This window comes from Giraffa tippelskirchi, chromosome 11, assembly GCF_054371585.1.
Source record: "Giraffa tippelskirchi isolate mGirTip1 chromosome 11, T2T-mGirTip1v1.2.pri, whole genome shotgun sequence".
Lineage (NCBI taxonomy): Eukaryota > Metazoa > Chordata > Mammalia > Artiodactyla > Giraffidae > Giraffa > Giraffa tippelskirchi.
Genome location: NC_137285.1, coordinates 103,022,493 through 103,048,709, shown reverse-complemented (window position 1 = coordinate 103,048,709; position 26,217 = coordinate 103,022,493). Strand labels below are relative to the sequence as shown.

The 26,217-nt window shown below is 50.8% G+C and overlaps 1 protein-coding gene across 1 annotated transcript in view; it reads left to right on the top strand.

Moving 5' to 3' along the window:
* The window catches only part of DSCAML1 (DS cell adhesion molecule like 1), a 361,106-nt gene that overhangs the window by 293,972 nt on the left and 40,917 nt on the right, over window positions 1–26,217 (top strand). The window contains exons 12-16 of the mRNA XM_081546517.1: window positions 15,495–15,694; window positions 16,250–16,346; window positions 16,957–17,085; window positions 24,181–24,348; window positions 25,565–25,635. Of these exons, the coding sequence (XP_081402643.1) occupies window positions 15,495–15,694; window positions 16,250–16,346; window positions 16,957–17,085; window positions 24,181–24,348; window positions 25,565–25,635 (665 nt within the window). The remainder of the gene's footprint in view (window positions 1–15,494; window positions 15,695–16,249; window positions 16,347–16,956; window positions 17,086–24,180; window positions 24,349–25,564; window positions 25,636–26,217) is intronic.

Here is a 26,217-nt window from a genome sequence, read left to right as displayed (position 1 = left end):
GTCCTAATTTCACATTTGCCCAAAGTTAACTCCTTCTGTTGGGCAGAAGTAGCCCCTCCCTTGGACCTGGTGGCCAGGGCTCCTGCTCTAGAGCTTCTGCCCTCCTCAGCCCCCACCCTTCCTATGGGGCAAGGAACCTATGACCAAAGGACATGGCCGCCCAGAACCCACTCCTCCCTTTCTAGACCATGCTCCAGGCACCCAGGCTGGAGACATCCCGTTACCAGGCCAGGCTACCTCCTGCAGCCCCCACTGAACCCTGGTCAGGAGGTCCCAGCCTGAGCCCACCCACCCTAAGCAGGACCCAGGGAGGTCAAAATGAGTAGCCAGCTTAGCAGACAGGAAGATCTTGACCAGGGAGTCAAGAGTCCCGATTTCCTGTCCCCATGTGCCCCACTGCTTCTGGATAAACTGGGGTCAGTCCCTCTCTCTCCCTGAGCCTCAGTTTGCTCCTCTGTTCAGAGAAGTCGTGACCCTTCTCTCCCTTTGCCTCAGCCCCTGAGGCATTAACAGAGCTCAACAAGTGAGCGATACTTGCTGTGCCAGTGGAAACCTGATGGGGCATGTGAGCACAGTTCCAGAACCTACCTTGCAGAAGCTGGGGCCCTTGGTGTTTCAGGGCAGCAGTGACCAACTTTTTGGCACCAGGGACAGGTTTCATGGAAGACAGCTTTTCCATGGACTGGGGTGGGGGGTGGTTTCAGAATGATTCAAGCGTATTACATTTATTGTACACTTTATTTCCATCATTATTACATCAGCTCCACCTCAGGTCAGCTGGTCTTAGATCCCAGGGGTTGCATGCTCAGTCATGTCCTACGACTCTTGGGACCCCATGGACTGTAGCCCCTACTCCTCCCATTCCCTGACCCCGCCCCCTCCCCAGTCCTCGGGACGCCATCAGGCTCCCATCTGAGCCTCTCAGGTCTACAGAGACTTGAGACCTGCAAAGTCAAGATTCTGAGAAAACTTTCTCCTGCTCATGTGATTCACACCCAGGCCTGCCACTGCCCGCGGGCAGTGGGTGCCCATCCCAGGGCCAGGTGCTAGGGTGTGAGGTGTGAGGTAGGGCACTGTGGCCTGGCCACACTCCTATTCCCACTGCTCACCTACGGCCAACCTGTCCACAGCGCTGAGGGTACAATAGGGGTGAGCTCCCTGCAGAGCAAGGGCAGTAAAGCCCACAACCCCCCACCTTAGCTAGCCCCTCCAGCTCCACGGGGACTGGCTGTGACTGTCCTCCTGGAAACTCTGCATGGGGAATTTCTGTCACACACTGGAACCTTGTATTTGCTCCCTAGAGCTGCTGTAACAGGGTTCCACAAACCGGGTAGCTTAAAAGAACAGAATTATATTCTCCCACAGTTCTGGAAGGCTAGAAATTCCAAATCAGGGTGCCGGCAGGGCTGTGCTCTCTCTGCAGGCTCTAAGGGAACATGTTTTTTTTCCCTCTGCCGGTGGCTGCCAGCCATCCTTGGCATCCTTCCCTCGGATTGGAGTCTCTGCCTGCATTTCCCTGGGTGTCTTCACACCAGCTTCCCTCTGTGTGTGTCTCCCCTCTCCTTCTTATAAGGACACCAGTCAGAGTGGACTAAGGGCCCTTCCTACTCCAGGAAGACATCTCTTTAAAAAGTATGTATTTATGTGTATTTACTTGGCTGTGCGGGGTCTTGGCAGCACGCAGGGTCTTCCATCTTTGTTGTGGCACATGGGATCTTTAGTTGCAGCATGTGGATCCTAGTTCCCTGACTAGGGATCGAACCCGGGGCCCCCTGCAGTGTGGGAGCCTGGAGTCTTAGTCACTGGACCGCCAGGGAAGTCCTAAGACATTACTAATAGTTGATATCTACAAAGATCCTATTTCCAAATAAGGCCATGTTCACAGGTACCAGAATCTAGGACTTGAGATATCTTTTGGGGGAACACGAGTCAAACCACAACAGCCCCCAGGCCCAGTGATTTAGTGTTCACTGCTGCATGCTTCCCAGAACTCTGGGAGCAGAAGTGCCCTCCTTTTCAGGATGCCACCATTGCCCTTGTCTAAATAAACCCAGCCTCCTCACCAAAACTCTTGGTCTAGAGCTGATGAGCCCAGCCTCTCCTGTGCATTAACCCTAGAGCTGCTGCTGCTGCTGCTGCTAAGTCGCTTCAGCTGTGTCTGACTCTGTGCGACCCCATAGACGGCAGCCCACCAGGCTCCCCCGTCCCCGGGATTCTCCAAGCAAGAACACTGGAGTGGGTTGCCATTTCCTTCTCCAATGCATGAAAGTGAAAAGGAAAAGTGAAGTCACTCAGTTGTGGCCAACTCTTAGCGACGCCATGGACTGCAGCCTACCAGGCTCCTCCGTCCATGGGATTTTCCAGGCGAGAGTCCTGGAGTGGGGTGCCATTGCCTTCTCCAAACCCTAGAGCAGGGGTCAGCAAATGGCCAAGGCCCATATCTGGCCAGCTGCCCTTTTGCTGGAGCACAGCCGTGCCCATCCTTCATACCCTATTACCTGTAACTGCTTTCAGAGCTACAGCCACTGAATTGAGTCACTGAAACACAGACCTGTGGCCTGCAGGGCTTAGCGTATGTATAGGTACTATGGGTCTTTTGCAGGAAAGGTTTAGGATATTCGCAGCAATGACCCTGAAATACTACCTTCCAAGTAATTAAAGAAAGATAGGGCAATGTTTCCTTTTGCCTCTGAAAGGATTCTGATGTTCAGGATCATTTCAGAGTTGAGTGTTTTCTCATCTCTAAGGTGGGGATAAGAGTACTATCCACCCCCTTGGGTTGGAGCAGGTGGATTTGATGAAATAATTCAAATAGAGCATTAACCAGGGTGCATGGCACATAGTGAACATTCAATAAACATCAGCTATTTTCATTATTACTATCACTTTTCTGTTATTCTGGGGAGAGTAGAAGACCAGAGGTGAGGGAAAACCAGATCTCACCCTCACATGAGAAAACTACCCCCCACCTGCCGACCCCTGACCCTGTGCTTCTGCTTCTCGGCAAGCAGCCAAGAGAGGGACTGACTGATCCATTTTCTGGCTGGAGAAAGCGAGGCCTGGTGAGTTTGAAGGCCTTGGCCAGCCCACCAGGCAGCAGAAACAGGGCTGCAGTCCAAATGTCAAAGGCTCCACAGTTCTCCATGACCTGCACCCCACCCCCTTCAGACACACACACTGTTTGTCAGTTCTGTTCCCCATGCACATGGGCAGTGGACGGCTAGGGTCCCCCTGGCACCTCCCCACCAGCTCTTGGAGCCAAGGCTGATTGCTTCCATGCAATTTGAATTAATCTCTTGCTTCAGGTGGAGCTTGGCTAATCAGGGGAGACAAGAAGCCAAAGTGGGTGCAATCAAATTAGCAACGCTAGGCCTTGGCTCTTTAAGAAGGAAAAAACAAAGCAGGCACCAGAAGGCACCTCCCCCCACCCCAACCAGCCCTTCCCAGGGGAAGCCTGGCACGGCTGCCAGGGCTGAGCGCAAAGCTTCTCCCACCCTACCCCCCCTGGGCTGACCACCCCACGTGCCAACTATGCCCCTTTGTGGCAGCTTATCTCACACCGCCAAACAGCCTGTGGTTCTTGTCGGGATCTTGTTAACAAGGGGCAGAGACACAAGCCTTTGCGGGGAGGGGGGAATGTGGGCTGAGTTGGGGGGAAGGAGGGGCCCACTCACCTCAAATGGGTGAATGGGTGCCTTCCATCTTTTCAGAAACAAAAGGAGATATGAGCCTCCCAGCTAGGCAGCTCCCCTCTCCCCTGGGGAGGAAGGCCTGCAGAGCTCTCTTGAGCCTTCAGGGCATGTGCTGTCCTCTGGAGAAGGAGGAGGACATCAAGAAAAGCATCTTAACGTGCCAGAGAGTGCATCCTTTTTAGCAAAAAAAAAAAAACTGCAAGGCTCCTGGAGAGATTTTGGTTAGACTCTCAGAAGGACTTCCTGAAACAGTCGAGTTGGGTCCTTGGGGTTGGTGAAGAATACCGTGACTTTGCTGCTCTTCTTCCAACCTTCCTGGCCTTGAGGTCGTCCTCCCTGAGGAGAGGAGGGACCAGAGGGACATCCACTTGAATGGGGATGGGAGAACCATCTAGCCCTGTGGTTCCTCCCTCAGACTTGTGAGGAGCTCCTCAAGCCCCTCTCCCGGGCCACCCACCTGGAAGAACAGAACAACCTAACCCCTGGGTGTCCCAGCTCCTAGACCCATCTGCTTCACCCCCAGTTTGGCTGCATTTCTCTTCAGGGAAGCAGGGGTCTTTGCACCCCCTTCTGCTCCTCTGCCTCCTGCCCTTCTCTGACCAGTGTCACATCAGGGGTAAAACCACAGGTGCTCTGAATCCTGGCTCTGCTGCTCACTAGCTGTGTGGCCTTGGGCAATTTACTTCTCTAAGCCTCAGTTTGCCCATCTGTAAGTGAAAGTGTTAGTCACTCAGTCGTGTCCAACTCTTTGCGACCCCATGGACTGTAGCCCGCCAGGCTCTTCTGTCCGCGGAGTTCTCCAGGCAAGAATACTAAAGGGCGTTGCTATTTCCTTCTCCAGGGGATCTTCCCAACCCAGGGATCAAATCGGGGTCTCCTGCATTGTGAGCAGATTCTTTACATCTGAATAAAGTGGGAGTAAAAACAAGGTTGTTGTTGTGAGGATTAAATGAGTTAATGCATTTAAAGGAATGCAGAATAGTGTCTAGCAAATAGTAAGCCCTCGATAATGTAAACTTCTAGGATTATCCTATAGTGGTGCCCCAAGCTTCCTTTGGTTTTGTTTGTTTGTTTGTTTATCTTTAAATACATATTTATTTTATTTATTATTTGGCTGCGTTGGTTCTTAGTTGTGCCATGCCGGGATCTAATTCCCCCACCGGGGATCACACCTGGGCCACCTGCATTGGGAGTGTGGAGTCTTGGCCACTGAACCGCCAGGGAAGCCCCCCAAGCTTCCTTTTGAAGCACAGCGTTCCACACCTCTTCCCCATTTTATCAGGCCTCTCCCAACAGCTGGTGGCATTCACGTCCTTTTTCTTTCACATCCTCCTTCCTACACGCACTGCTCTTCTCCTCTGGGTATTGGGAACTGAATCTTCCCTCCCTGGTGACTTGGGGACTGTCAGAAACCCCAGCTGAGCTCCAATCACCAGGCGGAAGAGAGGGAGGGGCACAGAGACAGAGAAGGCCAACTCATCGCCTCCCTAACTCCTGCCCCCAGGCACGGCCAGCCCTGGACTGGCCCCCTGGCCCCCTGGCCCAGCCCTCCTGCAGTTCTCAGCTTCCTGCTCTTCCTTTAGAATTCCTCCATGTCATGTCACTCCCACCCAGCTTCCCACTTCTGGGACAAAGCCCAGGATGGGAGAACAGCCCACCAGGGCAGAAAGAGAAGTCTGGATGAAACCAGAGGAGGGGATGCTGGTGAGCTGTCAGGGGACTTGGGGCATCTTCCTGGCACTCCCCAGCTATGTGACTTTAGACAAAGCTTCCATTGCCTCACTGGTACTCTCGGGGCCCCCAGGCCACCTTCTTAACAGGAAGAAGCCCCTGATAAAGGATGTTCCCGTGCTGCAAAGATCAGCCCAACCCAGCTTATTCATGGGACCCCAGAGAAGGGGGAAGCTGGAGGGGCCAGGGAGAGTCCAAGTAGGTACAGAGTTTATAATCCTCATAGCAGGGTCCAGGAGCCCTAGGACTCCATCCCCAAGCCTGAGGGGCTGGTCAGAAAGTCTGTGGATGCTGGGAGTGAGAGGAAGCAGAGCTGTCTTCTGGTGTTTTAAAAATCTATCAGCCTCTCACATCAAATTAAAATGTAAATAGCAGCTGGTCTGGGCAGGACCTGGGGGTGACAGGAGCCGGCCTGCGAGTAATTTCACAGATGGGAAGCGGTTACATCGGATTCCGACAACTGTCTTGTTTCTGAAATTGATTTCCTCTCCCCTCGCCTTGCTGCCCCAGGAGGGCCCTGGAGGGCGGGGAGTGGGTTGAGTCTGCTGCGGTGGGGCCGGGCGGCCAGTGCCTTTCTCCTTTCTGTGGCTCCTGCCAGTAAAGCCCCATCAGACCCAGGAGAGGAAATCTGGGAGTTCTGCAAGGCTCTAAGGCCGCAGGAGAGGCAGGCGCCCAGGGCCTGGGATCCTGCATCCTTCCCGCAAATACATGCTGGGTCCTGAGCAGGGTGCTTGTACCCCAGAGAGTCTCACAATCAGAGACAAGGACACGGCAGTATGACATGTGCCATGCCAGGGATGCTCGATGCCCATAGGAGGGGTATCTGCAGTGACGTGGAGTGTCAGGGGAGGGCCCTGGGAGTCATCAGGAAGCCCCTTTGGGTTCTACCAGGGTTTGCCCCAATCTGGCCATGTGCAGTGCTGGAGGTTGGCCCCAGGGTTGTAAAGCTCTAATCAGACTGGCCCAGCTCCCCCCCAGGACCTCCCACAGGACCCTAGGGAAGAACCAACCCTCCCCACCTAGAGGGGTTGTGTATTCAGGGGCAGCTCACCCACTTGGGTCTCCCTGATGCCCTCAAGCCCGGCCTCTCCCTGTTGCCCAGTCCCCAGAGAATCTCCCACCGCACCCTTCTTTGTAAAAAGAAATTAGGTTTCCTTGGCTGCTAATTGAATTACACTGCAGGAAAGCAGAGGAGTTATATCTCATTAAAGCCTCCTGTGTCCTACTGGGGCTCTGTGTTGCCTCAGTGGCTGCTATTAGTGCTTGTCACGCAGAACTCAGCCCTGTGTGTACAGCCCTCCCCCTCCCCCACTCTCCTGCCCGACTCTCGCTTGGAAAGTGGGGCTGGTAAGTCTTACTTCTCATGGTCACTGGTGGCGGTGGCCAGTGAGCAATGAACCAAGAGGCCAGAGCATCCATCAGATAGCCTGCTCCATCAGGGGTACTGCGGGCATAGGGAGGCCGTGGCGCTTGGTCAAGAAGTACACTGGGACCCAGGCTTTGGAGCTGGGGAATAATAACAGTACCTCCCCAGCTGACTTAATTCATGTAAAGTACTAGAATACTGCCAGCACGTAGTACAAGGATGTTCTCAGTAAAAGGCAGCCATAAAAATGTGTGTGTGTGTGTGTGTGTGTGTGTGTGTGTGTGTGTGTGTGTGTGTAGAGGGAGGGTACACTTTTGTAATGCAGGGCTGTGGGTAGATATGTGTTAGACAGTTACATCAGGCTGTTGACATGCAACTGACAAATACATCAGGTTACATGTGTGTCACACAACCTGTAAGTTTGCAGTAAGAGCATCAGAGTGTAGGCTGTGAGGGTGACTGTGTTTGTGACGGTCTGTTGGAGGTGTGTTTTTGACATTGTTTGTATGCAATATGCAATACACGCATTGCATATATGTGCTCCTATAGGTGACTACAACTGAATATCTCTCTCGGGAATTCTCGGGGTCTGCCTTCAACCCAGAAAGCGCTGTGAGGCACAGCCGGGTCTTGGTGCAGTGAGGGTTCAATTGTGTTTACCAGTGTGATTCAGTGGAGCAGAGAGACCTTGTGATCCAGAGCAAGAAGCAAGGGGGAGACCAGGGGACCGGAGAGCAGATGGGGTGGGGCAACTGCTGCCCTGGGCTCCCCTCTGTTGGGGGGCTGCCTCGTTAAGTGTAGCAGCCAGGAGGGCGGAGGCCCCCAGTGTGTGGCTCAGGAGGGCACCCAGGACCTGGGAGACCTGGACAGGGTCTGGGAGGAGGGGCACAGTGGCAGAGTCCTGTCTGTTGTTGGCAGGCAGACTGTGGAGGACAGGAAGGAAAGAGGAGGCTGGTCCTCTGCTTCTTGCCCAGGACGAGGGGCTGCAGACCCCTATAAGCAAGAAGAGCTTGCCCAGAGAGCTAGACTGCCCACCACCTTTCATCTCTCCTGATCCAAACAGGGGCCCAAAACATGAGCATCTATCCAGGCCTTACTGGAATCTTCTCTGTACTGCCCAGGTTGTATAGTGTGGGGAGCTCACTGCCTCTACTGCAGCCCTTTCCCTAAACAGCAAACACCACTGGAAAATTGCTTCTCAGGCTAAACAAGAGGCCTGCCTTCTCCCTTTGTAAAGAGCTATTGTGCCTTGTCCCCTACCCAGTGTATAAGTCACATACTCCCACTTTTCAGCCTCCCTTCAAACAACATGAAGTCTGTTTGTCTTCCTGATCACACTCCAGCTTGTCAATGTCCTCCATCAAGTAGAGAGCCCAGAACGAGACATGATGCTTCACAAGTGATCTGGACCTTGTCAGTCTATGTTCTGAAGACCCGAGCACTAGTTTTCTTGGCGTCAGCTCACCTTCCACCATTAGTATTAGAGCTTCATGTGTTAAGAATCGCCTCTTCCCTAATATCTCTAATAGAGATTGAAAGTGAAAGTTGCTCAGACTTGTCTGACTCTTTGCAACCGCATGGACTATACAGTCCATGGAATTCTCCAGGCCAGAATACTGGAGTGGGTAGCCTTTCCCTTCTCCAGGCAATCTTCCCAACCCAGGTATTGAATCCAGGTCTCCCACATTGCAGGCAGATTCTTTACCAGCTAAGCCACAAAGGAAGCCCAAGAATACTGGAGTAGGTAGCCTATCCCTTCTCCAGCAGATCTTCCTGACCCAGGAATCGAACTGGGGTCTCTGGGGACTCCAGCATTGCAGGCAGATTCTTTACCAATTGAGCTATGAGGGAAGCCCTGTGTAGTAGAGATTATACCCTACTAATCTACTATACAGATGAGTAGACTATAATAACTAATACTGTTTATTAGTATGACCAGGGGCAAACTCCTTCCCTGTGCAACCTCAGTTTCTTCATTTGTAAAGGGAAAAGTCTGTGTTCAGTTCAGTTGCTCAGTCGTGTCCGACTCTTTGCGACTCCACGGACTGCAGCACGCCACACTTCCCTGGCCATCACCAACCCCTGGAGCTTACTCAAACTCATGTCCATCGCTTCAGTGATGCCATCCAACCATCTCATCTTCTGTCATCCCCTTCTCCTCCTGCCTTCAGTCTTTCCCAGCGTCAGGGTCTTTTCCAATGAGTCAGTTCTTCGCATCAGGTGGCCAAAGTATTGGAGTTTCAGCTTCAGCATCAGTCCTTCCAATGAATATTCAGAACTTTAGGATTTCCTTTAGGATCGACAGGCTGGATCTCCTTGCAGTCCAAGGGACTCTCAAGAGTCTTCTCCAGCACCACAGTTCAAAAGCATCGATTCTTCGGCGCTCAGCTTTCTTATAGTCCAACTCTCACATCCATACGTGACTACTGGAAAAAACCATAGCTTGGACTAGATGGACCTATGTTGGTAAAGTAATGTCTCTGCTTTTTGATATGCTGTCTAGGTTAGTCATAGCTTTTATTCCAAGGAGCAAGTGTCTTTTAATTTCATGGCGTGATTTTGGAGCCCAAAAAATAGTCTCTCACTGTTTCCATTGTTTCCCCATCTATTTGCCATGAAGTGATGGGACTGGATGCCATGATCTTAGTTTTCTGAATGTTGAGTTTTAAGCCAACTTTTTCACTCTCCCCTTTCATCAAGAGGCTCTTTAGTTCTTTGCTTCCTGCCATAAGGGTGGTGTCATCTGCATATCTGAGGTTACTGATATTTCTCCCAGCAATCTTGATTCCAGCTTGTGCTTCTTCCAGCTCAGCGTTTCTCATGATGTACTCTGCATATAAGTTAAATAAGCAGGGTGACAATATACAGCCTTGATGTACTCCTTTTCCTATTTGGAACCAGTCTGTTGTTCCATGTCCAGTTCTAACTGTTGCTTCCTGATCTGTGTACAGATTTCTCAGGAGGCAGGTCAGGTGGTCTGGTATTCCCATCTCTTGAAGAATTTTCCACAGTTTGTTGTGATCCACACAGTCAAAGGCTTTGGCATAGTCAATAAAGCAGAAATAGATGTTTTTCTGGAATGCTCATGCTTTTTTGATGATCCAGCGGATGTTGGCAATTTGATCTCTGGTTGCTCTGCCTTTTCTAAATCCAGCTTGAATATCTGGAAGTTCACAGTTCACCTATTGCTGAAGCCTGGCCTGGAGAATTTTGAGCATTACTTTGCTAGTGTGTGAGATGATTGCAATTGTGTGGTGGTTTGAGCATTCTTTGGCATTGCCTTTCTTGGGATTGGACTGAAAACTGACCTTTTCCAGTCCTGTGGCCACTGCTGAGTTTTCCAAATTTTCTGGCATATTGAGTGCAGCACTTTCACAGCATCATCTTTTAGGACTTGAAATAGCTCAACTAGAATTCCATCACCTCCACTAGCTTTGTTCGTAGTGATGCTTCCTAAGGCCCACTTGACTTCACATTCCAGGATGTCTGGCTCTAGGTAAATGATCACACCATCGTGTTATCTGGGTCATGAAGATCTTTTTTGTATAGTTCTTCTGTGTATTCTTGCCACCTCTTCTTAATATCTTCTGCTTCTGTTAGGTCCATACCATTTCTGTCCTTTACTGTGCCCATCTTTGCATAAAATGTTCCCTTGGTATCTCTAATTTGTTTGAAGAGATCTGTAGTCTTTCCCATTCTATTGTTTTCCACTATTTCTTTGCATTGATTGCTGAGGAAGGCTTTCTTCTCTCTCCTTGCTATTCTTTGGAACTCTGCATTCAAATGGGTATATCTTTCCTTTTCTCCTTTGCCTTTAGCTCAGTTTCTTCATCTGTAAAGGGAAGGGTCTGTGTATATCATCTATGTGCTTAGTCACTCAGTCGTGTCCAACTCTGCGACCCCAGGGACTGTAGCCCACCAGGCTCCTCTGTGCATGGGAATTCTCTAGGCAAGAATACTGGAGTGGGTTGCCATTCTCTTCTCCAGGGGCTTTCCCAACCCAGGGATCAAATCCACATCTCCCACATTGCAGGGTCATTCTTTACCATCTGAGCCACCAGGGAAGCCCATGGATCACCTATACCTATGCCCTTCAATAGAAACAAAATGCAAGCTGGCTATATAGTTTAAAATCTTCTAGTCGTCACATGTTCAAAAAAGTAAAAAGAAACAGGTGAGATTCACTGTGATAGTATACTTTATGTAACCCTGTATATCTAAAATATTAACATGTGATCAACATAAAATTATTAAGGAGCTGTTGTACATTCTTTTTCTTTTCTTCCTGCGTTTTTGAAATCCAGGATACACTTTACATCACAGCAGAACCTACTTTGGACTGGCCATGTTTCTAGTGGCCAAGAGCCATGTGTGGCTTGTGGCTGCTATAGTGACCACGACCTGGGTTCTGCAATTCTAAGACTCTGTGATTCTGTAAAATAGCTGGCAAGTGACATCTTAAGGTGTGCATGTGTTTATCTGATGCTTTTCTCAGAACAGAATAGGGACATGAGACCCTTAGGGTGGGAACAGTATCCAGATTTCTTGAGGAGCTGCTACATGGCAAGCACTCCATATATACAGGCCCTGATTGCCCCATAATAGCTCTGAGGGATGAATAGCCATGTCTTCATATCACAGATGATGAGACTGAGGCTTGGAGAAGTCAAGTTGCCTGTGTTAAAGACCTCATAGCTAGGTAGAAATGCATCCACTTGGCCCTCAAGCTCTTCAAGCTGGGGGAGTCCACAGAAGCAGTCTCCTCTTCTTCACAGATGGGCTCCGCTGAACCTGCCCTGAGCTGTGGGGCTATGAGAACATTGGGTTCTCCTATGTGCTGCTCTTTGCCATAACAATGGTGAAGGGAGCCCACCCCTGACCCCAGGTGTGGCTAATGCTCAGGGCTGAAGGACCAGTTAGGCTCTTGAGGTCTTGTTGTCTCTGTCTCTATGGCTGTCTCTTTTAATAAGCCTGCATGGGAAGACTCTGTGAGGCAGGACTGGCATGTATGAATGCACAGGTTGTACACTGCTCAAAGGTACATAGCCTAAGGGGCAAGTAGAGCCTGGAACCCAGTTCCTACTCTACTGGCCAAGCTGTGGCTCCTGGCACCATGGGGCAACCAGCCAGAGGAGTGCCTTTGTAATTCACACACAGGCCCTGGACGGGCTGGTGCAGCCCTACCTGGAGAGCAAAACAGGGATGAACTGCCAGCTTCTCACCCTGGTACAGAGCCTTGAAGTCCTCCTACCAAAGAAAGACTCATCCTTTCCCCTTCTACCTTGGGCCTCTGGCCCATGCTGAGGCTTGACTCTGCCCCCACCCCCTTCACACACCCACACCCACACCCACACCCACCCACACCCACACCCACACCCACCCCCACACACACACACACCCGCACGCATGCACGCACGCGCACACACACACACACACACACACACACACACACACACACACCCCTTGTCATGAATACCCCCTGGCCTCCTCTTCGGCTTCAGCAGCAGCCCCTTGATAGCAGAGACTCCTCTTGCCTAGGGGCTAGGCCCTCTTGCCTGAGGGGCTGAGCCTCTCAGGGCTCAGGCCTCCCAGAGGTGCCAGGTCACAGGCTCTGAGCATTCACGTCTGAGAAGCTGAAACAGCCTGCAGGCCCCTCCCCACCCCCACATCCCGGCATTTCAGTCCTTCAGGAAAAATGGAGGCTTCTGTAATGCAAGGCCCGACTTGTTGATGTAAAATCTTACTCTATATTCCACCCAGGTTTATACGAGTGAATTATGCAAATCTTTGATGGAAAAATATTCCTCCGCACATCCTTGAGAATGTAAAACCTTAGTCAATAATTCATACTCGCATGTCTCTGACTGCAGGCTTTTTCTTCATTATAACTTGCACCTCGTTATTTGTCTTCCGAGTTTTATTGTATATCTTGGTGTAATGCCATGCATTATAAAATTTATCTGCTTCATTATTTGATGAACCAGGGCTGGGGATTGTGCTAAGATGTTGGTGTATGGGCTGGGGGACCAGGACTGCCTTCAGGATCCACCCCATGTGACAGAAGGTAGAGGAGGCGGGTGGCTGCATGGTTCAGGGGACACCAGAAACCACCCTTCATCCCCCACACTGGTTCCAGATGTCCCCTCATACACTGACTGGCATCCCAGGTCACACTATTACAGCGCCTTGCCTTCATCCCTTTCTCCAAAGGCTTATTTGTCCGTAGAAGTCAGATGACCCTGGAGAGTTTGCTGGGAAGAATGTTGTCTGGGTAGGTGTTTAAAACTGGAGGGAAAGGAATTCCCTGAGGGTCCAGTGGTTAGGACTCTGAACTTCCACTGCAGGGGTCCTGGGTTCAATCCCTGGTCAGAGAACTAAGATCCTGCATGCCCTGCACAGCACAGCTGAAAAAAAAAAACAAAAACTGGAGGGCAGAGAATTCCTGAGGATGCTAGGAGGGAAAGGAAGGGGCAGCCACTGAAGTGTATCAGTGGTGCAGTACCCAGAGGGGAGTCCGCAGGGTGGGGAGCGTAAAGAGAGAGAAGACAGAGTTTCCTCTTGCACCATAACCCAAGCAGGCCAGTGAGGAGAGGATGCTCAGTGTGAGCAGAGGTCCTCCCCTAATGGCAGGGGTGGAGAATGCTGTCTGATTCTTGCAGTCAACCGCAGCACCCCCTGATGTGTCTACTCTAGCATGGCTCATGGATCCTCCTGGGAGGAGAGTCCTGGGAACCTGTACTCTTAAGAAGCAAGGTCTCCTGGGAAATTGGTGAGGAAATGGCAAGGACAAGGACGGTCCTCCAGCTGTATTGGGTCTCTTACCTCTCTGGAAACTGCCCTGCACATCGCTGCCTCTGAGCCTTTGTTCCAGCAGTTTCCACCCCCTAGGGTGCCCTTGCCTCTGCTCTCCCCATTTGTATCACTCCACATCAGATGGTGAGCTGTTCTCCTAGCACAGTGCTTAGCAATCTTTCTTGGAATTGCTGTTGTGCTATCTGTTCTCACCACTGCAGCAAAGCTCCTGGAGGTCAGGTTTGTCCTCCTCTCTCATAGCTCCAAAACCCAGCATAGCCCTGGCGCCTAGTAGGTGCACTATCAGTGCTTGTTGAATGGCTGGGTGATGCCCTTGCAGATGCTCCTTCGCCAAAATCAATTTCTCCTAATACCTCCCTGAAAAAACTCAGATTTTCTTCATTTTCATGTTGCTTAAGCAGGTCTCTACCTCCCCCTCGCCTTAACCCTCCTCCCAGGAGACAAGGACCCTGGGGCCGAGACCGTCTTTCCCTTTGCCCCACCTTCCTCCTCCACCTGGCCGTGGTGCTCAGGCCCAGAGGAGGGTCAAGATTGAGTTGCCTCTGCTCACGGCAGTGGGAGGCTCTCCTGATGGCCAGCCAGGGCCTTGGTTGTTTCATGATGATTTTTTTCAGGTCAGTGGTGAGGGGTGGAGTGGGGGAACCTATTAATGCACTTGTAGGATTTAATTATGATGCTGCTGGCCAGGGTTTTCTGTTGCATTTTGTTGGGAAGAACTGGGGAGTTTCTCAGCTGCCTGAGAGGGCCCTGCTGTCTAGAAGCAGGGGTTAAACCAGCTGTCCTCTGTGAGAGCTTGAGCCATGGACACAAGGCAGAGACCTCAGGCATGTCATCTGGGGTCCACAGGCCTCCCTGTCGAAGGTGCATGGATCCGGTTCAAGGGATCCATGAATTGGGGTTGAGGTAAAACGGAATCTTTTTTTCACTAACTTCTAACTGAAATTTTGTGCTTCTTCCATTCTGAACCATAAGCAACAAACCACAGTGGAGGCAGCACCTATGACTGTAATCAATAGGTATTTTCACATCACAGCTGTGGCAGATATCTGAAAATATCATTTATACTTATCACTATTACAAAACTGTTCTAATATAACTCAGCACGAGATCTTATTTCATAAAGAATAGTGAAGAATATATATTATGTGATGAACTATGTCAAAAGTTTGCTTTTGAATGTTATTTGTATAACCATACTTTGGTATATCTGGTTTCCTTTGTCATTTTATGTATGTTATGCATTTTAAAGGATTCTGTTTATTGCCGTAAACTGAATGAATGAATAGATAGACTGATTCTGGAAAGGGGTCCATGGAATATCAGAACCCCTGACCAAGACAGAGGCTGCCCAGGTCATGGGTGGGCGGGGAGAAAGGGACAGGCAGTGAGGTTTTCTGTACCCACCTCCAACCATTATTAGACCCTCTCCCTAGGGCAGATGGGGCTTCTCTAGTGGCTCAGTGGTAAAGAATCCAGCTGCCAATGCAGGAGACTCTGGTTCCATCTCTGAGTTGGGAAGATCCCCTGGAGAAGGAAATGGCAACCCACTCCAGTATTCTTACCTGGGAAATCCCATGGACAGATGAGCCTGGCGGGCTACAGTTCATGGGGTCGTAGAACAGTCGGACACCACTGAACAACTAAACAACAACCCTTGGACGGAGGTGCTCCAGGGAGATGGGCAGCCACAGGGTAGGGCAGCCATGGGGCGGGGCAGCCAGGGGGTGGGGGCGGCCAGGGGGCGGGGCATCTGGGGGCGGGGGCAGCCTGGGGGCGGGGGCAGCCGGGGGGCGGGGGCAGCCACGGGGCGGGGCCTCTGCACTGGGCAAGTGCCCTCCCTGTGCTGACTTTCCCCACTCACTGGGACCGCCTACACCTCCTCCCTTCCCCAGTCCCAGCCATGATCACCTCCCACCCCAACACTACCATCGCCATCAAAGGCCACGCCAAGGAGCTCAACTGCACGGCGCGAGGCGAGCGGCCCATCATTATACGCTGGGAGAAAGGGGACACGGTCATCGACCCCGACCGTGTCATGCGGTATGCCATCGCCACCAAGGACAACGGCGATGAGGTTGTCTCCACACTGAAGGTAAGCCCCCGTGCCCGTCTCAGGGGGAACCCCACTCTCAGAAAGTGGGGAGCCCACAGCTATTGCATCTGAATCCAAAAGAGGTAAACAGGAGTCTGGGAGCCCCACTCCAAAAAGTACCTCTACTTTCCTACCTATTTCCTTCCTTCACCCATCAACCTATACCTTGAGTCTCATTCTGTCTCCTTTCTGACAACTCTACACTTTAAATTTGTGGGATCCTCAGCCACTCCCTCTCTCTCCCCTCCCTTCTAGACCCCTCGGATCCTACCTCCATCCTGGGACCCCTCAGCCCCCACCCTCTCTCGTGGACCCCCAGCCCCTCCCTCCCTCCTAGAACCCCTCAGCCTCTCCCTGCACGGACTCTTCCACACTTCCATCCACTGGACTTCCTGGGAAGAGGAACTCTTGACAAACCCCGGGTGGGTCCCCTCCCAGAAGAAAGTGGTCTTGCTGATCCCCCACTAGATGGGCCCCCTTCAGCAGATAGGCTCTAAAAGACTCTCCCCATTCCTTCCTCTCTCCGTGCCCTCTGCCCCTCGGACTGCCTCCCAGCTCAAGCCTGCTGACCGTGGGGACTCTGTATTCTTCAGCTGCCATGCCATCAACTCATATGGGGAGGACCGGGGCTTGATCCAACTCACCGTACAAGGTACCTCACCTGCCCCACATCCCCAGCCCCTTCCCCTGGGCCCCAGTGCTCACTGCCAACTCCCCTCAAGAGTGAGGGACCTCCACACCCAGGGGAGGTGACAGGAAACAGCTCTGGGGAAAAGCCTCAGTCCACTCTCCCTCCTGCCCAGAGTGGTGCCATAGCATCGTTCCAGGACACTGCAGACAGTGAGGTCTGTGATGGCAGAAGCCCCTGTGGAGCACACTGTTGCCCGCAGATGTGGGGGGCCTGGATTTGTGGGCCCAGACCCTGGGGGAGGTGTGAGGAGGGAAAGTCAAGATGGAAAGCTTGGGAGACCTGCATGGGGGGAAGCAGCCACCAGCTGTGAGGGGTCCCTCCAAAAGGGGCTGAGGAAGAGAGGGGAACAGAGCAGGGACCCAGCACACCCGCCTCTGCCTCTGAGCCCTGCTGCCAGGCTCCTCCATCCCCATGCTGCCTTGCCCCAACTCCAGGGCTCAAAGCCCTCAGATAGACCCTTGTGTCACCAATCCTCCCAGCACAGATCCCTTGATCTCTGCAGGGGGTCAGCAGGAGGCCAAGCTCTCTGCCGTCATCCTCACCCCTGCCCCTTTCCCCTGCCACTCCCCAGAGCCCCCCGACCCTCCAGAGCTGGAAATCCGAGAGGTGAAGGCAAGGAGCATGAACCTGCGCTGGACCCAGCGATTCGACGGGAACAGCATCATCACGGGCTTTGACATTGAGTACAAGAATAAAACAGGTAGGTAAGGGCTCGGCCCTCCATGGCACCTTGCACCACCTGCCTGGACAGTGTCCCTCCAGTGGGACAGCCCCTGGCTGTCAGCGCTGCCCATCTAAGACAGACACACAAACCCTTGTGTCTGCCAAAGGGAGGGACATTGGTCAAGTTAGGAAACCAGAGGACAGATGGAAGGAACCCCCCCCCCCCACCACCACTAGTTGATTGGGAGGAAATGTCAGTCCCTTCTTCCCAGGACTGACCCTGGGCAATCCATAGGGTGGTCTGATTTAAAGCACCTTAAAAGGCCCTGAGCCAGGAGCTACTGACTGTATCTGTGGGGTCAGAGACATCACAGTTTCAGTGGGTTACCTAGACACTCCAGGTTTCGGATGTTGGGGATGCTTGGGAGTCAGAGAAGCTGGTCCTTCCCAAGAATGAGTCACTGGGGGATAGGAGTCCCTGGGAAGTTTAGGTCTAAGTTTTTTCCTCTTAGAAGCCCTCCAAGACCCCTCCCTTGGGACTCTATTAATAGCTTCTAAGAGGTTGCCTCCCACTGTGAAGCCACTTAGAGCAAAGTGAACAATGGACCCCTGTGTCTCTGGGGAAACCAGGGACCCACAGTCAAGTGGCAGGAATGGCAAGGAGGGGATAAATGACCTGAACAAGAGGCCAAGCCAAGAAAGAGCCATAGGTGATCACATTTGTATCTGCGTGACTATCTCTAAAAGGTACATGAGACAGGGGACTGTCCCTGAGAGGGCCCCAGGCTGGCTTCAGTGCAGGTGAGAAGGAGAAACACACCCCTCCTCTTGGGTCCTTTCATACTTTCAGAATTCAAGCCCATAAGCCCATATAAGCTTTTCAAAATAATTTTAAAACACAGAAAGCGGGTCTGGAAAACTGAAGCCTCCCAAACCCCCCTTCTCCCACCAACTCCGACTCATCTTCCAGACCTCAGCATAGATCCAAGGTTTTGTTTCCTCAAAAGCCTTCCAGACCCTTCCTCTCTTCCTTAGCACAGCACATGGTCATTGTCTGGCTGACTATCTGCTCCCCCAGAGTGTCAGCCCCAGGATAGCATCCACAGCTGTATTTACCTCTTGAGAAGCTGCTCTGTCCAGGGTACTGGGTTCATCATTCTTGATACAGGTTTCTACAGGAAGGAGCCCTGCCCTTAGAAGCTTACAGTCTAATTGGGGAGAAAAGTCACTCTTAGCCAGACATCCCGAAGTCACTGTCAGTGCAGAAGGAGGGCCACAGAGAGAAGGGGGCACTGCAGAGACAAGGGTCATCAAAGCAGCATCTCTCCTGTCCTTGCCGATGCTGCCTTGAGTTGGGAGAAGGTGGGAACCTAATGGGGCCTATATTCAGGGAGAGGGAAAAGGCCAAACCCCAGCAAGCTGCAGTGCACTCCGGGGAGTGGCATGTCTAGCAAAGGGTTCACAGACACAATGGTGCTAGTGGTAAGAAATCCGGCTGCCAATGCAGGAGACATGGGTTCAATCCCTTGGTTGGGAAGATCCCCTGGAGGAGGAAATGGCAACTCACTCTAGTATTCTTGCCTGGAGAATCCTATGAACAGAAGAGCCTGGTGGGCTACAGTCCAAGGGGGCAGAGAGAGTTGGACACGCCTGAATGACTAAGCACACAGACCCAGTTTCTGGGCAATAAGACTAAAAAGTACTCTGGGCTCCAGGTTGGGAGGGGGCCTCTGAACTGAGCTTTTATTTTCTTGGAGAAGCTCATCGAAAGCCACTAACCATGTCTAAGATCCTAGCGAGAGACATAAGCAACATGGCACCTTGGCAGGGGTCATCAGGCGTCAGTGGGGAGGAGGGGTGTCCAAGAAGCAAGTGAGCAGACTGCTGCCGTCCTGTAGCTGGGACAGGTGATGAGCTGGGGCCGGGCAGTGGTGGAGGCAGAGGTCACAGAGAGGGGAGGAAGCCTACTGGGTTCATCTCACATCCCACGGATTCCCAAGGCTGGGCACAAGCCTCCTAGGAGCCAGACAAGAAGGGACGGATCTGTCCACAGCCAGCATCTCCCTGCCTGGTTGATGTAGCTGGCAGGGCTCTGTTCCTGTTGGGGGTGGGGAGTGGATGCCCAGGCTGTCACTCGGGCCTCTCCCCTACTGCTCATTGGGGCTGCCTCCCTGCCCTCCTCCCCCATGCTGCCCCATTGCCCACCATCCCCCTCCTCCACTGACCACCTTCTAATGTGTGGAAACCTTTCCTGGGGCGCTGCTCAGCCAGGCGAAGCTGAGAACACCACACATCTGGAAAGCTGTGCAGAAGGAGAGATGGGAAGGGAAAATGCTATTTTCAGAGCTCATCCACATCTTCCCCCAACCCTGTCTGGCTCTCCTGAAAGATGAGGAACCATCATACCCACCCCAGCGCCGGGGTACCAGGATAGACAGAAGGGGAGGGGAGGGTAGTGAAACTCAACTTCAGACTCTCCCATCCACAGGAGCTTTGCACCTGTAAAAAAAAAATCACAGGATCAAGAGCCCAGAGAAGCTGGGCTGGTCCTTTCTCTGGTCTTCAGGTAGGCCTACTTTGGGCTATGCCACTCAGACAGGCATCTATGCTGGCGTTTAGGAAAAGGAGTCCCGTGGGAACTGAGGAACGTTACCATTGGAGTCAGGCAGAGGCTGTGAACACAGCATCACTTCCTCATCTGTGAGGTGGAAATAGTAATGCCTGTCTTGTGGGATTGTTTTGAGGACTGAAGAGAAAGCAGCTAGCATGGGGCCGTAGTTCCTCTCCTCCTTCTAACTGAAATAGCTCGTGTGGCAGCTTATAGTCCTGTGGGACTTGCAGGCTGAAATGTGTGTCTGTCAGTCAGCAGCATGTACTGAGTGCCAATAATTTTGTTGCAGAGTCATGCATCAGCCATGTGGTAGAAAAGGGAAAGAACGAGGAGACAGAGTGTTGCCCTTGGAGCTGATAATGCAGTTGCAGTGAGAATATACCATGGTGTACACACACTTGAGCACACAGACACACACACAGATGCACACACACAGACACTTTCTGGACCATTACAAAGCACTCTCCAATCGCGTGTAATACATCACAAACTGAATTACATGACAACTGAAAAAGGTATCCTAGGGAACGGATGGGTGACTCAAAGAAAGGAGGGGCATGTGTGGGCATGCGTGTGCATGTGCGTGCATGTGCGTGTGTGTGTGTGTGTGTGCCTAAGTAGATCTTCTGCCTGCATGGAAAATAGTAGAACAAGAACAAGTTTCAAAGCAGAAGACTTGGGTTGACCAAGTGTCAGGGTTGTGTGATCTTTAGCAAGCTACTTAAGGTCTTTGAGCATCTCTATCTATCAGTACAGACAATGGCACATAATCCAAGGTGCTGTGAGAAATACATGAACATGAAGATTTATGTGCCCATACCTAGCACAGAGCCTGGCGCGTGGGTCCCCATGCTTGACTCCTGTCCCTTCCCTCTTCCTCTTGCCCCAGACCGCACCCTCCTGTGGCTGGAACATCTGTCCCTGACCTCCTTCTTTGTCACAACTGTGCCTTTGCCAGGTTTTCTGCCATGTTGCTCATCATGCTAATTTTCCCAGGGAAATTACCGCATCTGCCCTTTCTAAGCCGTCGTGCTCACGCTGACTTCTCCTGGCCCCAGGCAGCAGAGTAATAATACATGAATGCTGAATGATAAATAGCACCGTCCACACAAATCTATCAGACAGTGCTGCACAGATTTAAAAATGCAGACACCACATTTCACCTGTTTTCCAAGCAAGGAGCAGGGATGGATTCTTTGAGGATGGCTCAGAAGGCAGCCTCATGGTGGGAGCCATCAGTCATCATGGGCTGAGCCAGCCCCGTGCGGCATGGTGTTGTGTGGGAGTGGGGCTGCAAGTGGGCCTGGTGTTGGGATGTGGTGAGTGGTCGCGGTGATCCAGGAAACCCCTTCTCGGTGCAATGGAGATCACCGTGGTGGGCTCAGAGCTGTGATGCAAGGAGGAAATCAGAGATGCAGGATGGACTTGTTTCCCCAGCACAGGCAGCTGAATGCTCCAGATGTGGCTTTTGTCCAAACGCTCCCCCTTCTACAGTGAATGTGTCTCCTGAAATACCAAAGCCCCCAGGCCCTCTCCCCACAAGCAGCCCACTGAGTAGAAGGCACTGACATCTCCCCAGCCGCTTCCTTATTTTTTAAGAAGAATATTTTGCATCATAAACCCTTTGATGAAGAAAGGGAGAGAGAGCCCTTAATGAAATATGTTAATCTGGGTAAGCCAGGCTCATATGAAAGGGAATATTAAAAGAGACAATATTCACCAAAGCCAGCTCAGTACTCTGAGAGCTGAAAAGGAAAGGGAAGAAAATAGGGCCACTGATTTCAGCTATTCAGGTCAGAGAGATGGCAGCGATCAAGTTTGGAAAATCAGCTAGAGACCTCCCAATTTGACTCTGATGCATGAGCCTGCAGGGGCTGTGGAGAGAGAGGTGTTTTGTGCCAACATCAAAGGTGATTTGGGAACACAAGGACAAATCCACCTGCAAATGACTGGCAATAGCAGAAAAAAGGGGGCCACTCTCTGGGATCCCCCAGTCCTCCTATGATTGGCAGGTGAAGGAGGCAAGCAAGGGAAAAGCAAAGGGTATTTACTGTGACTGCAAAACGTGGAGGAACCACAAGTCCAACATCTAGGACCACAAAGTGGGCTCTGATCTAAAACCAACAGTGGGTTTTAAGTGCCCAGGCTGTGCCAAGTGGGCAAGATGGGCAAAGTTGTAGATATGGTTCCTGCCTTCAGGAAGCTTTTCTGTGTATAGATGGAAATAGAATCCAGGGGTGGGAAAAATGTATGGAGTGAGAGGAGAGTGTAGGATGGAGCCTTGAAGAACTTGAACCGTAAGGTAAGAAAGATGTACCTGCAAAGTGAAGAGATAACCCAAGAGATTAGGAAAAGCTAGAAAGTGAAAGTGAAAGTCACTCAGTCATGTGTGATTCTTTGTGACCCCATGGACTATACAGTCCATGGAGTTCTCCAGGCCAGAATACTAGAGTGGGTAGCCGTTCTCTTCTCCAGCGGATCTTTCCAACCCAGGAATCGAACCAGGTTCTCCTGCATTTCAGGTGGATTCTTTACCAGCTGAGCTACCAGGGACTCCCTAGGAAAAGCTACAGACTGTTTTAATAGGCAACCCCAGAGAAGAGTGTTTTGGGAAGGGACAGGTTTAAGTGTTGAACATACCTGGAAGACCAAGTGAGAAATCAGACTTGATGACATGAGCGTCACCTGTACAGTGGAGATGTGGTGCTGATGTCATAGAAAGGTATGAGAAATAAGTGGTGTCCATCACTGCACCTGGCACATCACAAGTGCTTGGTAAATATCAGCACCTCTTTTTTTTAGCCCCTTAGTTTTCAGACACCATCATCTGGGTCTCCTTCCGCTGCCTGCACTCATCAAAAATGAATGCACTGACTCATGATCGCTGTCCCTCTCCTATAAACATGGGCAAATCAAATATGATGTGTGAGCTGGCACCAGTTCTCAGGATGCCACAGAGAGAAGTGAACACCTGCCTCCACATTGCTAGCCCATTTCCTCCCAAACCAAAGTGGTACCCTCGGCAGGAAGGAGCCTGCATGTTTGCAACTCTGGCTTAACCTCCCAGCCCCAGTGACTTTCGGGCAGTTGGGGTGTTTTGAAAAGACAAGGAGAATATACTGTTTTTTTGAGCATCTATAGTCTGCCATTTGTGACTTTGGCTCATGAAACCAAAGAATTAAATAAAAAACTGCAGATGGGGAACTGGGCCAATGCCCTTCACAGATGCCAAGCTGGTGTGGCTAAAAGAGTTGTTCTGAAAAGCATCAAGACCTCAATTAGCCAGAACTTGGGGGATGGGATAGTCTCTTTGGGTGAACCGATCTTCCTGATTTACCAGGCATTAGCTTAAAAAAGAGTTTTCCTAAAAAATTCTAGAATATGCCATCCTCCCTCCCTGACTCAGGGATTAAACTGTAGTGAGTATAATTTAATCTCTTCTACTGACAATTCTCAGGATCCTCTACTGTGGATTTAAAAGACATGGAAAATTAGACTGAATAGTCACATCAGGACGTGCCCTGGGAAGATTTTTAAGCCCCACTATCAGCTAGTTTCCTTGTGCTTTGCCTTTTTTTGTCTTTTCAAAGCAAAGTGCCAATAACGTAATCTGGTTATGAATTCTGGGTTTGGAAGGTATTAGCTGAGGCATTGCTGTAACTGCAACCTCTTCCATTTCTCTCTGGAATCCCCTGGTAGGTGCACAGGAAAAATACATTGAATGAATGACTGGGTTCCTCTGGAGATGCAGAATGTTTACTGTCACAGTATCCCTGAGTGATATTTATCGGGTATCTTTCACATTCTACAGTTTTGCTAAACATTAGCCCTGGAATGGGCTGCCACTCCCCCTGGATGAATTGGGAACATGCTCATCGCTTTGTTGGCTTCTGACTCCAAAGATTCAGAGACCATTCTCTTGCTGGTGAGAGAGGAAAGGGTTTGCCTAGGGACTCTGGCACTTGGTTTACTCCCCGCCCCCCCCCCCCAGCAGCCTAGGAAACATGCAAGACCACCACCACACAAATGAACGGGAAAAAGAAATATAGAAGCACACACAGAGGAGAAAGGGGGATAAGACTTGGCTTCCCCATTTGCACTGGGATCTTGAGTGGAGGGGGTGTCTCACAGTTACAACACATCACTGATATGGTGTGAGAGACCAGGAACAAGGGCATTGACCAATGAGACCCTAAGAGATAGCAAGCCTTGGTGATCTTGGAAGGGCCATAGGAAACATCTCATCTGAGGTTTGAGTTTACCAGGCGGCCCTGAGTAGAGAAGGGTTAAGCTTCCTGATTCTCCAAGCAGTGGACTTACTGTTCCCATCCTCAGGCATCCCTTGATCTCTTGAACTTTGTGGAAGAGAACAGTTCTCTCTGAAATTCTCTTGCTGCAGTCTCTGTAAACAGGACCTCTTCTGGGCATCTAGGTTGAGATTAGGATGTGCTGCTGCTTGAGGCTGGAGAGGGGTCCTGGCATTTGTCTGGCTGAGGTTAGAAGTGGGTGTCCTCTCTCCAGATTCCTGGGACTTCAAGCAGTCCACACGCAACATCTCCCCGACCATCAACCAGGCCAACATTGTGGACTTGCACCCGGCCTCCGTGTACAGCATCCGCATGTACTCCTTCAACAAGATTGGCCGCAGTGAGCCGAGCAAGGAGCTCACCATCAGCACCGAGGAGGCTGGTGAGCACCCCGCCCGTCACCCTGCCCTGGGCTCAGGAGTCAGGGACATCTGGGGCCCTCACCCGCCCTGTCCACGGGCAGTGGGTTTGCAACAAGAGGAGGAGAGGGGGGAGATTCCAAGGTGTGTATTTGTGTCTGCCTCTGGATCATCGGAGGCTCTTCTGCCTGACCTTTTCCAAATGGGGTTCTAGATGCAATGCTTTCAGGACCTGTCCGTGGTTCTGCTCCCACTCCACTGGCCCCAGCCTGTCTGGAAAGGACAGATAGGCTAGATCTGCAAAGGATGGGGGTACTAGTGCCCTGGAGTATCTCCTGTGACTTTTGTCATGAAGTTTTCCTGAAAATTTAAGCAAGATTTCCTTTGCTGCATTTTCTCTTACCTGCCATTGCAAAATAGAAATTAATACCAAAAAGTACATATACATGTTCAGTTTTACACATAATAATAATAATAAAGTAAAAACTAATATAACCAACACTCATTATTACTTCCCAGAGGTCCTTTATATGCCCCTTCTCAACTATAACCCCATCCCTCCCCCTGAAGTAAGAAGTATCCCAGCTTCCTTGTTTTCTTTTTCATACATGTCACCAGTATTTGTACACATAACCATACAGTTTAGTTTTGCCTGTTCTTCTAATAGAATGCATGCATGAAATAATACTTCATATATTCTCTTGTGCCCTCCTTGTTGTGGTATATATTCTTTTTGTGAGCTTCAGTATAGCTGTATAATTTGTCTGTTTTCATTCCCCATCCAAGGAATATAAACAGTTGCAGAATTACAGACTCATCAGATGGACAAACTTCTCCCTTTAACCGAAAAAAAAAAACAAAAAAAAAAGCCAAAATGTTTTCCAAAGTGTTGTACCAACTTTCTCTCCCATGGTTAGTGTATAAAAGTTCCTGCCACTTCATATTTTGGTCTGCACTTTGTACTATCAAACTTTTAAAAAATTTTTGCCAACCTGCTGAATGTGGAGTCATATATTATAGTCATTGTTTGCTATGTTTTCAGAAAATTATGGATAATGAATAGGAAATTTAAACCCTATGATCATTTCAAGAGGGACTCAAACAGAGGTTCTCTGCTGCTTTAGACAAGCTTTTCCTTTCTCTGCAGCAGCCCTCCAGCTCAAGGATGGGACTGAGGGCATAGGGCTCTTTTCTTCCAAGATGTGACTTATAACATTGTTTCTCCCAACCCCACCCCAGCTCCTGATGGGCCTCCCATGGATGTAACTTTGCAGCCAGTGACCTCACAGAGCATCCAAGTGACCTGGAAGGTAAGCAAAGTCAAAAGCATTTCCCCTGAAATGCCTCCCTCCCTTCCCCATCCTTAATCTTCAAATGAAGCCCCAACAGGCTTGCTAGTGTCTGGTGTCTTACAGTGCCCATGCCTGTTTATTGCTAAATACATGAGGTTGGAGGGGTAGAAAGAGAGGAGGATAGAGGAACTGGTCCCCCCACGGATCCCCTCTCCCTTCTCCACCATGGCTTTCTGATGGAGGCCTGTGCTTGCGGTGGGATGAAGAATTTGTCAGTGCCAAGGAGAGAAGATGATTCTTTTACCGTGCTTGTCTGTCCTACAAACCCCACAGGTTGTAATACATTTGGAGCTGGAATTAATTTTGTATACATTTCAAAGGGGCTTTATGGATAACAGGAGATGAAATGACAGGGTCTCACCCTTGTCTTGGCCCTGTGACTAGAGCTGGGAAGTAGGGTGAAACCATCCCCTATGTTCTCACGGTCAAGCCCTCAACAGGGAGCTTGGTCTTTTCAGGGCTTGATTTCCTCCTCTGTAAAATCAGGATGAAAAAATAACTGCCCTCCCTAGCTCTAGGGGAGGGGGAGCTGTAGACAAA